The following is a 17,825-nucleotide window of genomic DNA, read 5'->3' as shown; positions in this document are numbered from 1 at the left end:
CTGCTCGGTAAACTATGATCAGTCCTCTGCTCAGAGGTCACAGTCTTCAACTTTATTCCTTCCTATTTCCCAATAAAGGAATCATTATCTTTTTTCTTATGTTTTTCTCATACGTATGTTAATAATGTGTCACACTACAGTACTGATTTTTTAACTGTTTCCTTCCTTAAAATAAAAACTCTTTGTGATGAGGTACCTCATTAATTTTTGATACTACAAAGTTTAATATATTTGTTGGTACGTTGTAGTCACTCAATGTGTGCAAGATAAGCACTAAAATTCTTAGAACAACAAAATCTTCAATTGTGTTCTTAGATAACAATTGATGAAACTTCTTGAGAGACAAGGTAGAAAACGAACAAATAAAAACCAGCAGCACTTAAAAGAGAGCTGCATATACTCACTGGCATGATCAATATTGCTGAGCAAGGCTTTCTGAAATTCTTTTCCATATTTGAAGGAAGGATGACTGAAGTCACAACAGATGCTTGGGAAATATTTCTTAGTATGGAAGAGCAGCCTGTTGTTTTGAAGAGCAATTGAACAGGTGATCCACGCAATGAAAAGAATAAGAAGCAAGGGGGAACAAAAGGGAAGAAAGACAGCAGACACGTTTAGGGCAGAAAGGAATTTTAATGAGGAGAGGAGCAGTCAATGAAGCGGCTGAATTGGATGCCTTTTGATTTATACTTTGTTCAGGTAGCTAGCTAGCTCAGGTAGAAGAACTCAGACTGAAATGTACCCTTTACTCATAGAATCAGAATCTTAAGTTATCTAAAATTTCCGTGAGAGTTATACAATATCATGGTCCAAGTCTGAGACAATTGCAAATCTTTTAAATGGTTTCTTACAAAAGCTCCATTAGGAAGAGTTGACAGCTATTTAGTGTAACCTAGAGAATAAATTTTTCCTTGTGATAGTATTATATTTAATTGGGGAAAAAGCTTTCCAACTGGAGCCTACAAAAATATGTGCAAAGAATTTTTTGAATACTGAAAAGGAAAATTCAACTTGTTTCATATTTTCTTTTGCACAAAATCTGTGGACTTTGTAGCAGCTTTGTTACACAGATATATCATTAGGGCCCACATCAGGTAAGAGCACCAGGAAAATTCTCACAGTTCTAAGGTTTCTAAAAAGCATCCTCAACTTCCTCTGTGTCAGCTGTACGAGCATCTTCTTTTTTGCGACACTGAAAAAAAATTAGCATTGAAAATCACATTATGATTCCTAAAATCATACATGTAGTAAATACTTAGTTTTTAAAAATACAAGCAATAGTGATGTTTATAAAACAAAATGTTAAAATGCCATTTGTCCTCTTTTGGTTTCATGTCTATCTCAACCCACTCTCTTAATTGCTATTGAATCACATATAACTTTTGGTATACTCCCAGACTTTTAAAATAAAATATTTGTGGTCTTCTACAACATCAACAAATGCCAGCACGCCAGAAGTCACCCTGTCGTGACATTCCCAATTATTCCTTTCCTTTCCTCTGAAAGTAATGCCCTTTTCACTTACAGGTAATCCATCCTTTCTTTTCTTTCTAATTTTACCAATAGCTTCCAGCCCTCTCACTAAACATTATAGTTTAGATTTAGTTTTGCCCAATTTCAAATATTCTGTGAGTAGAATAAAAAGTATGCATTCTTTTGCATTTACCTTTTAATAGTCAAGATTATTATATGAGGTTGATCTGTGTTGTTAAGTGTAGTTATTCCTCATTTTAATCAACATGTAGAATTTTATTCTCAATATATTCACCACGCACTGAATGCATTTGCACTTCAAGACCATTATGAATAATACTGATATATATGTTTATTTTTTTCCCCTAGACGTTTATCTTGCTACATGTGTACACACACTTCTGTTGAGTACATAATAAGTTACTGATAGGGTATGCATATCTTAACCTTCAGTAAATAATGCCCCCAAAGATTTTCAAAGTTGTTGCAGTAATCTATACTCCAACTAGGGGTGCGAAATTGCATTTATACGGTCGTTACCATCACTTAAATCTGTCCTCTGAAACTCAGTCCTTCTGTTAGGTGGTTAGTGTCTCCTCGTAGTCTTATTTTAATGTTGGTACTGAAGGGGCCGCATTTACGCCTGACTGCTTGCTGTGTGTTTTCTATATGTGTCATGTGTTGTATAGTCCTCCTTTACTTGTTTTTTGAAATAAAATACTTTCTATGTATTATTTTAATTTCGTTAATTTTATTTTACTACAATTTGGGAATTTTCTTAGTCACTGGTCAGGGGTTACAGTGTGCATTTTACCTTATTACAATCTGCTTCAGATGAATGCTAATTTAATTCCAGTAAAATACAGAAACTGTTCTAATGTGGTTATATTCCTTCCCCTCCTTTGTGCTATTACTGCCACATGTATTACATCTACATATGTGACATGGAGAAGGAAATGACAACCCACTTCAATATTCTTGCTTGGAAAATGCCATGGGTAGACAAGCCTGGAGGGCTACAGTCCATGGGGCCGCAAAGTGTCAGACATGAGTGCATGTTGTGTAACCAATGATACAGTGTTATAATTCTTGCTTTTATAATCTTATCTCTTTTAAAATTTCATATAAAAAAAGAAAATATATTTACAGACCAACAGTTAGCAAACTACAGCACATGAACCAAATCTGACCCATTATCTGTTTTATAAAGTTTGATCGAAACAGAGCCATATCTGTTCATTTAAACACTGTCCATGGCTGCTTTCATGTTATTAAGTAAAACTGAGTAGCGGGGACAAATGGAATTAATGTTGATAATAAACATGAACTTAAAATAAGGAGATTATCTTGGATTAATTGGGTGAGCTCAATGTGATTTATGCAATTGTCTTTTAAGTTAGTTAACAAAGAACAAATGACATATTTAGACTATTTTTAAAATACTTATCTGCATAATCACCTTTACTGATGCAATTTCTTCATGTGTATTTGAGTTCCGCCTGGTATTATTTCCTTTCAGCCTAAAGAGCTTCCTGTGATGTCCCTTGTAAGGAAGTTTTGCCAGCCACACATTCACAGTCATTGTTCATCTGTATGTTTTTATTTCACAGTCATTTTGAAGGACAGCTTTAAAGGACATAGAATTCCTGCTTGACTGTTTTTTTCTTCCAGCACTGTAATACTACTGGAATAATTCCAGCACTTTCCTACTACGTTAAGGCCTCCACTGTTTTTGATGAGTTAGCAGTTAATCTTATTGTGGATCACACTTACACTGCACATGAAGTCATTTTTTCTTGCTGTTTTCAAGACTTTCTTTCATTAGTTTATTTCTGAATAATCTAGGAGTGCATCTCTTTGTGTTTATTCTGAGATCACTGAGCCTCTTAGATGGATGCATGCTAAGTTGCTTCAGTTGTGTCTGACTCTGTAATCCTAGAAACTATACCCCCCCAGGCTTCTCTGTCCATGGGGTTCTCCAGGCAAGAATATTGGAATGGATTGCCATTTCCTTCTCCAGGGGATCTTCCCAACCCAGGGATTGAACCTGTGTCTTAGATGGACAGAATAATATTTTTCCTCAAATGTGGGAAATTTGGGGCCATTATTTTTCAATTTTTTCCCACATTCCCTCCTTTCTGGTATTCTTATTATGCATATGTGAGTGCAGTAGATGGGGTCCCCCACAAATCTCTAAGGCTGTTTATTTTTCTTTCAGTTCTTCAGACTGGATGATCTATACTGTTCTATCACGTTTGCAGATTTTGTCTTCTGTTGACTCAGATTTGCCCTTGGGTTTTTCATTTCAGAAAGGATGTCAGTCCTGAATATTCATTGAAAGGACTGATGCTGAAGCTGAAACTTCAATACTTTGGCCACGTGATGCAAAGAACTGACTCATTTGAAAAGATTCTGATGCTGGGAAAGATTGAAGGTGGGAAGAGAAGGGGATGACAGAGGATGAGATGGTTGGATGGCATCACTGACTCAATGGACATGTGTTTGAGTAAACTTTGGAAGCTGGTGATGGATAGGCAGGCCTGGCATGCTGCAGTCCATGGGGTCTCAAAGAGTCGGACACGACTGAGCAACTGAACTGAAGTGTGCATCTTCAGGTCTGGCTGGCTGTCAATTTCTTGCCCCAATAGTTCTGTAATCTTAGTTAGGCCAGGCGTTAGATTGGCTTTTCCAGACTGTTTGCAACTGAGATCACCATTGTTTTAATAATACCCTTAGTCATAAAAATTCCTTTGCTCTACTCCAAATAAAACCAGGCCTCTGCAGCAGTGGTCCTCACAGTCTGACTCACCCAGATAAGTTTCTGCAAAATGGAACCTGGAGTTGAGGGGACAAGTTGGAAGGAACTAGAGCAGCCCCAAGTTAAACTGTCACAGACATCTGCTGCTCTTACCCAAGGTTTAGTAAGTTTTTAAAAATAAACGCTTCTCAATTTGTTGTGTTGTTGTTTAGTCGCTAAGTTGTGTCTGACTCTTTGTGACCCCATGGACTGTAGCATGCCAGACCTCCCTGTCCTTGACCACCATTGCTCAAACTCATGTCCACTGAGTTAGTGATGCCCTCCAACCAGCTCCTCCTCTGTTACCCCCTTCTCTTCCTGCCCTCGATCTTTCCTAGCATCAGGAATAATGTCACCTCTTTGCATCAGGTGGCCAGACTACTGGAGCTTCAGATTCAGCATCAGTCCTTCCAATGAGTATTCAGAACGGATTTCCTTTAGGATTGACTGGTTTGATCTTGTTTTATTTTTATTTTAATATTGTTTCATGTATTATTTTTCTAATTTTATAAACAGAAAAAAATAGAAAGTGAAATTATATTTTTATTAGTACCAAACATATCAGAACACTTTATCTCCTCATAAAGTGTACTTACTAGAAATTACATCTCTAGTTTTGCCAGTGATTTAGATAAAACACTTACCAAACCAACACAGCCGAAGACTGCATATGTGAGTGCCATAGACACTTCCAATGGGTAGAAGCTCAGTAAAACACGTGAAATTTCTCTCCCAAGTTTCTGAAATCAGAAAATAGATAGACATTTTGCATTTTTATCTTTTTAAAAACTTAGAAAAATTTTGATTGAAGTATAGTTAATTCACAATGTTGTGGTAGTTTCAGGTGTGCAGCAGCGACTCAATTATACACACATATGTACGTATATATGTACACACACGTACGTATATATGTACACACACGTGTACGTATATATGTACACACACATGTACGTATATATGTACACACATGTACGTATATATGTACACACATGTACGTATATATGTACACACATATGTACGTATATATGTACACACATGTACATATATATGTACACACATATGTACGTATATATGTACACGTGTGTGCTTAGAGGTGTCTGACTCTATGCAGCTCCATGGACTGTAGCCTGCCAAGCTCCTCTGTCCATGGAATTTTCCAGGCAAGTATACTGGAGCCAGTTGCCATTTCCTACTCTAGGGGAGCTTCCTGACACGGGGATTGAACCTATGTTTTGCATCTCCTGCACTGGCAGGCAGATTCTTTACCACCAGCACCACCTGGGAAGTGGTGTAATATATGTATATTATTTTTCAGATTCTTTCCCTTATAGATTATTACAAATATCGAGTACAGTTACCCATGCTACACAGTAGGTCCCTGTTGGTTACCTACTTTACATATAGTAGTGAATATATGTCCATCCCAAACTCCTAATTTATCTTGCACTCCTCCCTTTGGTACTTTGGTACTCTAAGTTTGTTTTTGATGTCTGTAAGTCTATTTCTGTTTTACTCTTCAATTTTTAAATGTACTGTCTCATACTGATTGATTTGCAGATATTCAAAAATCCTTGCATCCCTGGGACAAATTCCACTTGATCATGTGTATGATCTGCTTAATGTATTGTTGGATTTGGTTTGCTAGTAGTTAGTTTGTTGAGGATTTTTGCATCTATTTTCATCAGTCATACTGGCCTGTAATTTTCTTTTCTGTGGTATCTTTGTCTGGTTTTGGTATCAGGGTGATGATGGTCTCATAGAATGAGTTTGAAAGTGTTCCTTCCCCTGAAATTTTTGTAATAGTTTCAGAGGACTAGGTGTTAACTCTTCTCTAAATGTTAGAATTCACCTGTGAAGTCGTCTGGTCTTGGACTTGTTTATTGGAAGTTTTTAAATCACAGAATCAATTTCAGTTCTTTTAACTGGTCTGTTCATATTTTCTATTTTTCTTTCAGTCTTGGGGGGTTATGCCTTGCTAAGAATTTGTCCATTTCTTCTTGGTTGTCCATTTTATTGGCATATAGTTGCTTGTAGTAGTCTCTTATGGGCCTCTGTATGTCTGTGGTATTAGTTGTAACTTCTCTTTTTTTCTAATTTTGTTGATTTGGGCCCTCTCCCTTTTTTTCTTGTTGTGTCTGGCTAAAGTTTTATCAATTATTTTGCTTATTTTTCAAAAAACTAGCTTTGCATTTCAGGGATCTTTTCTATTGCTTTCTTAGTCTCTACTTCATTTATTTCTGCTCTGATGTTTATGATTTCCTCCCTTCTACTACCTTTGGTTTTTATTTGTTCTTCTTTTTCTAGTTGCTTTAGGCATAAGGTTAGTTGTTTGAGATTTTTCTCATTTCCTGAGGCAATTTTGTATCACTATGAGCTTCCCTCTTTAACTACTTTTGCTTTGTCCCATAGGTTTTTTGGATTATCATGATTTTGTTTTCATTTGTCTCTTAGGTATTTTTATTTCTTCAGTGATCTATTGGCTGTTCAACAGAATATTGTTTAGCCGCCACGTTTGTGTTTTTTGCAGTTTTTTTCTTGCTGTTGTTCAGTCTCTAAGTCATGTCTGACTCTTTGTGACCCCATGGACTTCCTGTTCTTCACTATCTCCCAGAGTTTGCTCAAATTTATGTCCACTGAGTTCTATGATGCTATCTAACCATCTCATCCTCTGACATCCCCTTTTCCTTGTGCCTTCTATCTTTCCCAGCTACAAGGTCCCTTCCCAAAGAGTTGGCTCTTTGCATCAGGTGGCCAAAGTATTGGATCTTCACCTTTAGCATCAGTCCTTTCAATGAATATTCAGGGATGATTTCTTTTAGGATTGACTGGTTGGATTGCCGTGCAGTCCAACAGACTCTCAAGTTCTTTATGGTCCAACTCTCACATCTGTACCTGACTACTGGAAAACCCAGAGCTTTAACTATACAGATCTTTGTCAGCAAAGTGATGTCTCTGCTTTTTAATATACTGCCTAGGTTTGTGATAGCTTTCCTTCCCAAGAGCAAGTGTCTTTTAATTTCATAGCTGCATTCACCATCTGCAGTGATTTTGGAGACCAAGAAAATCAAGTCTGTCACTGCTTCCACTTTTCCCCCTTCTATTTGCCATGAAATGATGGGACTGGATGCCACGATCTTAGTTTTTTGAATGTTGAGTTTTGAGCCAGCTTTTTCACTCTCCTCTTTCACCCTCATCAGGAGGCTCTTTCGTTTCTCTCCACTTGCTGCCATTAGAGTGGTAACATCTGCATATCTGAGGTTGTTGATCTTTCTCCCAGCAATCCTGATTCCAGCTTGGGATTCATTCAGCCTGACATTTCATATGATGTACTCTTCATGTAAGTTAAATAAGCAGGGTAGCAATACACAGCCTTGCCATACTCCTTTCCAAACTTTAACCAGTCCATTGTTCCATGTCTGGTTCTGTTTCTTCTTGTAGCTTATTTCTAACCTCATAGCTGGAATAGATGGTTGATTGATATGATTTCAGTTTTCTTAAATTTACTGAGGCTTGCTTTGTGGCCCAGCATATGATCTCTCCTGAAGAATATTCCATATGTACTTGAAAAGAATGTCTATTCTCCTGCTTTTGGATGGAATACTGTATAAATACCAGTTAAGTCCATCCGGCCTAATGTGTCATTTTTTTTTTATATTTCATTTTTAAACTTTACAAAATTGTATTAGTTTTGCCAAATATCAAAATGAATCCGCCACAGGTATACATGTGCTCCCCATCCTGAACCCTCCTTCCTCCTCCCTCCCCATACCATCCCTCTGGGTCGTCCCAGTGCACTAGCCCCAAGCATCCAGTATTGTGCATTGAACCTGGACTGGCAACTCGTTTCATACATGATATTTTACATGTTTCAATGCCATTCTCCCAAATCTTCCCACCCTCTCCCTCTCTCTCAGAGTCCATAAGACTGTTCTATACATCAGTGTCTCTTTTGCTGTCTCGTACACAGGGTTATTGTTACCATCTTTCTAAATTCCATATATATGTGTTAGTATACTGTATTGGTGTTTTTCTTTCTGGCTTACTTCACTCTGTATAATAGGTTCCAGTTTCATCCACCTCATTAGAACTGATTCAAATGTACTCTTTTTAATGGCTGAGTAATACTCCATTGTGTATATGTACCACTGCTTTCTTATCCATTCATCTGCTGATGGACATCTAGGTTGCTTCCATGTCCTGGCTATTATAAACAGTGCTGCGATGAACATTGGGGTACACGTGTCTCTTTCCCTTCTGGTTTCCTCAGTGTGTATGCCCAGCAGTGGGATTGCTGGATCATAAGGCAGTTCTATTTCCAGTTTTTTAAGGGATCTCCACACTGTTCTCCATAGTGGCTGTACTACTTTGCATTCCCACCAACAGTGTAAGAGGGTTCCCTTTTCTCCACACCCTCTCCAGCATTTATTGCTTGTAGACTTTTGGATCGCAGCCATTCTGACTGGCGTGAAATGGTACCTCATAGTGGTTTTGATTTGCATTTCTCTGATAATGAGTGATGTCGAGCATCTTTTCATGTGTTTGTTAGCCATCTGTATGTCTTCTTTGGAGAAATGTCTATTTAGTTCTTTGGCCCATTTTTTGATTGGGTCATTTATTTTTCTGGAGTTGAGCTGTAGGAGTTGCTTGTATATTTTTGAGATTAGTTGTTTGTCAGTTGCTTCCTTTGCTATTATTCTCTCCCATTCTGAAGGCTGTCTTTTCACCTTGCTAATAGTTTCCTTTGATGTGCAGAAGCTTTTAAGTTTAATTAGGTCCCATTTGTTTATTTTTGTTTTTATTTCCAATATTCTGGGAGGTGGGTCATAGAGGATCCTGCTATGATGTATGTCAGAGAGTGTTTTGCCTATGTTCATTTTAAAACCTGTGTTTCCTTATTGGTTTTTTGTCTAGATGATCTGTCTGCCGGGAGCCGGCATATTGCATATTGAGTGCAGCACTTTCCACAGCATCATCTTTCAGGATCTGGAATAGCTCAACAGGAATTCTATCACTGCCGGGAGCCAGCGTGAGGAACTCCGCCCATGACAAAGGTCATGAGGAAGGAGGCTCGGCATATGCAAAGGCGGGATCGAGCCTCAGGAGTTCCCCTGGAAATTCTCGAGCATCTACCCCCAAAACCAGAGTCTGCCTACTTTCTGCTTTGTGCTTTCACCTACACCTCTGACTTTACAGGGGGCTGTCCCCCACTACCTCTCTCTGAAAAAAGAGTTAGCTTACAGCTCCAGTTAATAATTCCTGGGTGTGACAGTGTTTAACCTACAAACTCCTTTGGAAATCCTCTAGCCTGCCTGAATAGGTTTTTCTGGCCACATGTGATTGTTCAGAGCCTCTCAACTGTGAGAGGCAGGAGATGTTCTAAACTGTCTAAACACAGATTCTTTTGAGTAGTTAAAAGATTTATTAGAAATTGTATTGGTGAAGGGTTTTTCACTTATTGAGCCAATGTTTGCTGCTAAGTCTCCATACTCCTTACCTACTGTGTCCTTGGCAGTGTATTGATTGATATAATGGGTATATAGAAATGTAAAATGCAGCTTTGTCCAGTGCTTTTTTGGAGGCTGGTGCCTGACTTTGGAATAATCACCTTTAGAGAAAAATAAGTTTCTTAAAATGTTAACAGGCCTCCAGGCCAGAAGATGATGTAATTCACCTGAACTTTTGCATATGATAAGTTTGAAAGCCTGGCTTCGATTAGGACCAGGAACTGCTGTCCTTGCATGACTCCACCCCTTCCCCCATTATCCTCTATGCACAACTTAAGGTATAAAAACTACTTTGGAAAATAAAGTGCAGGCCTTGTTCACCAAAACTTGGTCTCCCCATGTTGCTCTCTCTTTCAAATTCTGGCTTAGTCTCCATCTGGAGCGCGGAACCCGCCATGCTTGCTAATTATGCCTGGGCTTCTAAGATCCGACCGGGGAGGCCTCAGTGTCTCCTCTCCTTCAGGAGAACGGAAGGACGCCTGCGGCCTACGTAAGTGGTGCAAACTTCTTGTCTTGAAGTTTTATTGGTCTCCCGCGTAAACCAAGCTACTCAGCCGCTTTTCTCCACTGAATTTCCTCACTGAGCTATCCTTATTCTATTACTCTTTGTATCCTTAATTAAAGTGTAATTAAGCAGTTCTTTCCTGACCCTCGCCTACGCTGTCTCTCCTTCGAATACCCTGGATCAGCTGGGGCTGGACCCCGGCATCTGTCCACTGATGAAAGCAGGGTGTTAAGTCCCCCATTATTATTGTGTTACAGTCAATTTCTCCTTTTATGTCTGTTTACATTTGTCTTATATATTGAGGTGCTCTATATTGGGTACATATATATTTACAATTACATCTTCTTGAATTGATCCCTTGATCATTATGTAGTGCCCTTGTCTCTTAGAATAGTCTTATTTTAAAGTCCATTTTGACTGATAAAAGTATGGCTACTCCAGCTTTCTTTTGATATCCATTTGCATGGAATCCCCTTTTTCATCTTCTCACTTTCAGTCTGCATGTCTCTCTAGGTCAGTGGGTCTCTTATAGACAGCTTATATATGGATCTTGTTTTTTTATCCATTCAGCCAGTATATTTCTTTTGGTTGGATCATTTAATCTGCTTACATTATACATGGTTGAAGTTGCTGATCTCTTTATTCCCAATGCATGTTAAATATCCTTCATTTGTATTAATACTTTATTCTTCTTACAGTTACTGGTTTTGATATCATATCTGTGTGTGGATTGTTTCCTACCTTTACTATATGTTTGACTTTACCATGAACTTTCCCATTTTGTAATCTTCTTGTTTTCAGTTGTGGCCTTTTCTTTTCTGCCTGGACCGATTCCTTGAGCATTTGTTGTAAAACTGGTTTGGTGGTGTTGAATTCTTTTACTTTTGGTTTTCTGTAAAGTTTTTGATATCTCCATCCTCAAATCTTAACATGAGGCTTGCTGGGTAGAGTATTCCTGGTTGTAGGTTTTTCCCTTTCATCACTTAAAATATATCATGTCCTACTCAGTTGATAGCTTTATGGGGATTCCCTTCTGTGTAATTTGTTGCTTTTAATGTCTTCTCTTTATCTTTACTTTTTGTCAATTTGATTACTATGTGTCTTGGCATGTTCCTCCTTGGGACTCTGCCTTTCCTGGTCTTGGGTGACAGTTCTCTTTCCCAGTTTAGGGACGTTTTCAGCTATTATATCTTGAAGTATTTTCTCAGGCCCTTTCTTTCTTTGATCGGACCCCTATAATGCAAATGTTGGTGCATTTGATGTTGTCTCAGAGGTATGTTAACATGTCCTCATTTTTTTTCATTCTTTTTTCTTCTTTTCTATGGAACTGATTTCTACTACTCTGTCTTCCAGCTCACTGATCCATTCTTTTTCCCCATTTATTTTGCTTTTGATTTCTTCTAATATATTTTTCATTTCAGTTATTGTATTCTTCAACACTTTATATTTTCTAGCTCTTTGTTAAAAACCTTTCCCTCTGTGCATCCTTTCTTTTCCTGAGTTCTTGGGTCATTTTTACAATCATTATTTTGAATTCTGTCTTGGGTAGACTGCCCATCTCCACTTCACTTACTTGTTCTTCTGAGGTTTTGTTTTTCATCTGGAACATGTTCCTTTGCTGTCTCATTTTGTTTAAGCTTCATTTTTATGAATGTGGTAGGTTACATCCCTCAATCCTGGAGATCCTCTGTAGGGGATAGTTTATGTATCCCAGAAGTACATCCCTCTCTCATCATCCAAGGGCAAGGGACCAGCTGGTCCCCAGATAGTTTCTGATCTGTTTGTGGACTCATTTCTGCAGGCTGTGGAATCAGTTTCCTTGCTTCTGGTGTCTGCCCTTTGGTGGGTTAAGCTGGTTTACAGGCTCATGCAGCCTTCCTGGCAGGATGCGTTGGTATCTACCCACTGGTTGGTGGAGCTAAGCTTTGGCTCTCTGTGTAGGACTGTCTCAAAGGGCTATGGGCTCCAAATGTCTTTAGGAAGCCTGGGGTTGTGTGTCAGCCTACTTAGCTGTTTGGCTGGAGATGTGCCAACACTGGAGCCTACAGGCTGTTCAGTAGGGCCAGGTCTTGGTGCTAAAGACCCAAGCAAGATGTCTGCCTCAAGGAGAGTTCATACAGATGAATACTCCGAGATGTCTGCCACCCACTCTTATGACCTCAGAGGGAACAGCTACTCCTTGCTTCCCTAGGAGACCTTCTAAGACCAGCAGGTAGGTCTGACCCAGGTTTCTATGAAGTCATTGCTTTTCTTCCGGGTCCTGGTGCTTGCAAGCCCTTGCATGTTCCCCCCAAGGGTGGAATATGTTTTCCCCAGTCCTGTGAAGCTCCTGAAAGCACTCCTGCTGGGCTTGAAAGCCAAATACTCTGAGGGCTCCTCCTCCTGATGCAACCCCGAGGCTGGTTAGCCTGATGTGAGGCTTAGAGCTCTGACTCCTGTGGAGAACTTGTGATATATTCTCCAGTCTGTGGGCTGCTCACCTTGGAGGTATGAGATCTGATCACATCATGAGTATGCCCCTCCTACTGTCTAGTTGAGGTTTTTTCTGTATGTCTTTGGATGCAGAGTATACTGAGCAACTTCACTTTCACTTTTCCCTTTCATGCATTGGAGAAGGAAATGGCAACCCACTCCAGTGTTCTTGCCTGGAGAATCCCAGGGACGGGAGAGCCTGGTGGGCTTCCATCTATGGGGATGCATGGAGTCGGACACGACTGAAGTGACTTAGCAGCAGCAGCAGTCTGTTTTTTACCCATAGTTGTTCAGCTGTGATTTTGTGATTTTGGTGTGCTTTTGAGAGGAGGTAAGCTCAAGTTCCTTCTCCTCTGCCATCTTGTCTCCTTCAAGTTTAAAGTTTTAAGATACCTAAAAGATCTTGAAAACTATGTTTAAATGTGTAGGGATGGCAGAGATCTGCAGTGAGATCCAGTCTTGAGCCAGATCACACCACCAGAAAAGTGCTCAGTCCTTATATAGTTCTCTTAGCTAAGAATCTGGGCAAACCTGAAGAAGCAGACAGGAAGCACAAGAAGATTGGTGCTTTGCTCAAGTCACAGAAAAGCCTAGTGGATGCAGTGCCTTTACTAGTATTATTATCTTTAGTAAGTGCAGAGATGTTCTTAGAAGGAGCTCCTAATATGACAGTCAAGGAAAAGGAGGGAAACAGAAGAATAAATAAGCTTCTTTCACTATTTGACTCCCCAGGCATTCCTACTCCTGTAGCCTCCACTTCACTTTCCTAGCTTTCATCCCCCCAGTTAGTTATCTACAGCTTTAAGTCTTGATCTTCGTCTTTCAGCAGTCTTGTCTCAATTCTTGCAACTCTTCATTCTCCTTCTGTTCACTACAGTCTCTGGTATAGCTCACTATCCAAACTCATCAGTCAACAAGATTTGGCTCATGTCTCCAATGATAAAAAGACTACCAAGAGATTTTATTGAACATCAAGCAATTCTCATCATTAAAACAGCTATTATTACAAACACTTAAATTTACATGTATAAAAATATCACATAGAAATTGCTAGAGTATCCAACAGAAGAATCAGTTCAGTTCAGTTCAGCTATTCAGTCGTGTCTGACTCTGCGACCCCATGGACTGCAGCATGCCAGGCCTCCCTGTCCATCAACAATTTCCAGACCTTGCTCAAACTCATGTCCATCGAGTCAGTGATGCCATCCAACCATCTCATCCTCTGTCATCCCCTTCTCCTCCTGCCTTCAGTCTTTCCCATAGATAGAAGAATGAGTAAATTCAAAAAGAGAACATTTCACTTAGAAGTATAAGGTGATTGTGATTTCTGAGATAAATACAGCAGATCCCTCTTGTTGCTACTGGAAAGATACTTTCAACTTTCAAAGATACATATGAGGATGAATGATTTCGTACTAAGTCTGAAAACAAACGTAGTGCTTGTGCTGGCTGTGAGAAGATAAGAATGAAATACTGATCTAGATAAAACAACATCACAATTCTCTCTCCTTCAATTCCTTCACCTTTCCCCTTCTCTTTTTCTGGATTTATTTAATACCTTTTATATGCAAGAAGTTATTGGTTGGTAGCCATTAGATGGTAAGAATGAAATGACAAAGTTCCTGATTTCTCAGCTTATATTCCAGTAGAAAATACAGAAGAATAATATAAGGTTATATATGATAAGGTTAAAGATGTCAAAATGGATTAAAAATTTGATCAGTAATTACAGGGGATAGGAGACTCATCTTAAAGTCATTCACATCTAGGAAGGCTTCATAAAGAGGTAGGACATTTGAAATAAGGACTAAGAAAACTGAAGGAGGAAAGCAATAGTCCAGGCAGCTTTACTTGTTTCTCTGTAACCTATTTTGTTTAACACAAATTGGGACAAAAATAATTAAGAAATTGAGACATTAAAAAATAAACCCAAACTATATATCATATGACCTACAGTTTGCTAATGTGAGCAAAAAACGGAATGCAAGAATGAACATAACATTTTTTGAGAAAATTATAAAAAGTTTAACAGAAGTAAAGTGTTCATTCAAGATGATATTAACAGGAAAATAAAGAAAAGGCTGTAGTGGGTTTGAAATAGCAAAGTAAAGAATTCTCATTAATTTTATTGACAGAAACATAGTCATAGCATTTTAGCTGGAAAGTACTTGTGACCTTTTAGCTGGCAAGACTGTAGAAAGTAATTTTGCCCTCACTCCTTAATTTCAGACAAAGTCTTCTGCTAAAAGTGGAAAGTTGTGTATCTGAGAAAAACAACTGGAAGCATGACTTGAGTTCTCAGCATATGATTTAAGCCTCTAAATTCAGCTTAAGTCAGTAAGTGCCCCTTTTCTGGAAGTCACTTTGGATTGTATTTCTTGTCTCAACCAAGTGATCCTTAATTAGTAAAAATTTAACTAAGTGATACACAGTAGTTGGTAACTGGGAAGACAGTGTAAAGCTAAGGGTGAGGTTTAGTTCAAGGTTTTGAGACTAGGATATCGAAATAAGGGAGTCTTGCAATACAGTATTTTTTCAGTGGCAAATATTTTCTATTTTATGTATGCAGAGTTTGAGATGATGGCAACAGAAACAAATTCAAGTAGAAGAGTCATTAGAATGTTAGAACAACAGGCGTGGTGTCTGGGGGAGACAGAGCACTTAACAGATATGTGATAGCATTTTCTCCACTTATACATCTAGGAACAGGGAAGTTAAACTTGTTCAAGGGGTTACATACAGTAAGTATGAAAGGTAGTGTCCAAATAAAGGCAGTTTATTGGTTTTGGATTTATTGTATGAGAAGTATTTTTCAGAGACATGAACTTTTGGGGACAACTGAACCTACATGAGAACACTGATGACTTGTTGAGTTTGTGAATTTAGTCAAGCCACTGATTTATGTTAGAAAAGCTGGCATTTAGAAAATCTTGTGAAATATTGGCTGCCTTAGAAACTGTTCAGTTCAGTCACTCAGTCGTGTCCGACTCATTGAAACTCCATGAACCGCAGCACGCCAGGCCTCCCTGTCCCTCACTGACTTCCGGAGTCTACCCAAACCCATGTCCATTGAGTCGGTGACGCCATCCAACCATCTCATGCTCTGTCGTCCCCTTCTCCTCTGGCCCTCAATCTTTCCCAGCATCAGGGTCTTTTCAAATGAGTCAGCTCTTTGCATCAGGTGGCCAAAGTATTGGAGTTTCGGCTTCAGCATCAGTTTTTCCAATGAACACCCAGGACTGATTTCCTTTAGGATGGACTGGTTGGGTCTCCTTGCAGTCCAAGGGACTCTCAAGAGTCTTCTCCAATACCACAGTTCAAAAGCATCAATGCTTCGGCACTCAGCTTTCTTCACAGTCCAACTCTCACATCCATTTATGACCACTGGAAAAACCATAGCCTTGACTAGATGGACCTTTGTTGGCAAAGTAATGTCTCTGCTTTTTAATATGCTGTCTAGGTTGGTCATAACTTTCCTTCCAAGGAGTAAGCGTCTTCTAATTTTATGGTTGCAGTCACCATCTGCAGTGATTTTGGAGCCCCTAGAAATAAAGTCAGCCACTGTTTCCCCATCTATTTGCCATGAAGTGATGGGACTGGATGCCATGATCTTCGTTTTCTGAATGTTGAGCTTTAAGCCAACTTTTTCACTCTCCTCTTTCACTTTTATCAAGAGGCTCTTTAGTTCTTCTTCACTTTCTGCATAAGGGTGGTGTCATCTGCATATCTGAGGTTACTGATATTTCTCCCCGCAATCTTGATTCCAGCTTGTGCTTCCTCCAGCCCAGCATTTCCCATGATGTACTCTGCATATAAGTTATATAAGCAGGGTGACAGCGTACAGCCTTGACGTACTCTTTTTCCTATTTGAAAACAGTCTGTTGTCCCATGTCCAGTTCTAACTGTTGCTTCCTGACCTGCATACAGATTTTTCAAGAGACAGGTCAGGTGGTCTGGCATTCCCATTTCTTTCAGAATCTTCCACAGTTTATTGTGATCCACACAGTCAAAGGCTTTGGCATAGTCAATAAAGCAGAAATAGATGTTTTTTTCTGGAACTCGCTTGCTTTTTCAATGATCCAGTGGATGTTGGCAATTTGATCTCTGGTTCCTCTGCCTTTTCTAAACCAGCTTGAACATATGGAAGTTCACGGTTCACATATTGCTGAGGCCTGGCTTGGAGAATTTTAAGCATCACTTTACTAGCATGTGAAATGAGTGCAATTGTGCAGTAGTTTGAGCATTCTTTGGCATTGCCTTTCTTTGGGATTGGAATGAAAACTGACCTTTTCCAGTCCTGTGGCCACTGCTGAGTTTTCCAAATTTGCTGGCATATTGAGTGCAGCACATTCAGGGCATCATCTTTTAGGATTTGAAATAGCTCAACTGGAATTCCATCACCTCCACTAGCTTTGTTCGTAGTGATGCTTCCTAAGGCCCACTTGACTTCACAGTCCAGGATGTCTGGCTCTAGGTGAGTGTGAGTGATCACACCATCGTGATTATCTGGGTTGTGAAGATCTTTTTTGTATAGTTCTGTGTATTCTTGCCACCTCTTCTTAATCTCTTCTGCTTCTGTTAGGTCCATACCATTTCTGTCCTTTATTGAGACCATCTTTGCATGAAATGTTCCCTTGGTATCTCTAATTTTCTTGAAGCGATCTCTAATCTTTCCCATTGTATTGTTTTCCTCTATTTCTTTGCATTGATCGCTGAGGAAGGCTTTCTTATCTCTTCTTGCTATTCTTTGGAAGTCTGCATTCAGATGTTTGTATCTTTCCTTTTCTCCTTTGCTTTTCGCTTTCCTTCTTTTCACAGCTATTTGTAAGGCCTCCTCAGACAGCCATTTTGCTTTTTCACATTGCTTTTTCTGGGGGATGGTCTTGATCCCTGTCTCCTGTACAATGTCCATAGTTCAACAGGTACTCTGTCTATCAGATCTAGTCCCTTAAATCTATTTCTCACTTCCACTGCATAGTCATAAGGGATTTGATTTAGGTCATACCTGAATGGTCTAGTGGTTTTCTCCACTTTCCTCAATTTCAGTCTGAATTTGGCAATAAGGAGTTCATGA

General features: G+C 39.2%; 1 protein-coding gene across 1 annotated transcript in view; it reads right to left on the bottom strand.

Annotated features, from left to right (window-relative positions):
* Positions 1-648: 648 nt before the first annotated feature.
* MS4A13 (membrane spanning 4-domains A13) overlaps positions 649-17,825 on the bottom strand; it is a 29,735-nt gene continuing 12,558 nt past the window's right edge. The window contains exons 6-7 of the mRNA XM_055548104.1: positions 4,915-5,010; positions 649-1,192 (exon numbers count right to left, since the gene is read on the bottom strand). Coding sequence (XP_055404079.1) covers positions 1,133-1,192; positions 4,915-5,010 — 156 coding nt within the window. The 3' untranslated portion in view covers positions 649-1,132. The remainder of the gene's footprint in view (positions 1,193-4,914; positions 5,011-17,825) is intronic.

Source organism: Bubalus kerabau, chromosome 15, assembly GCF_029407905.1.
Source record: "Bubalus kerabau isolate K-KA32 ecotype Philippines breed swamp buffalo chromosome 15, PCC_UOA_SB_1v2, whole genome shotgun sequence".
Taxonomy (NCBI): Eukaryota; Metazoa; Chordata; class Mammalia; order Artiodactyla; family Bovidae; genus Bubalus; species Bubalus kerabau.
Note: the sequence above shows the minus strand (reverse complement) of the source record. Positions and strands in the feature narration are given on the sequence as shown.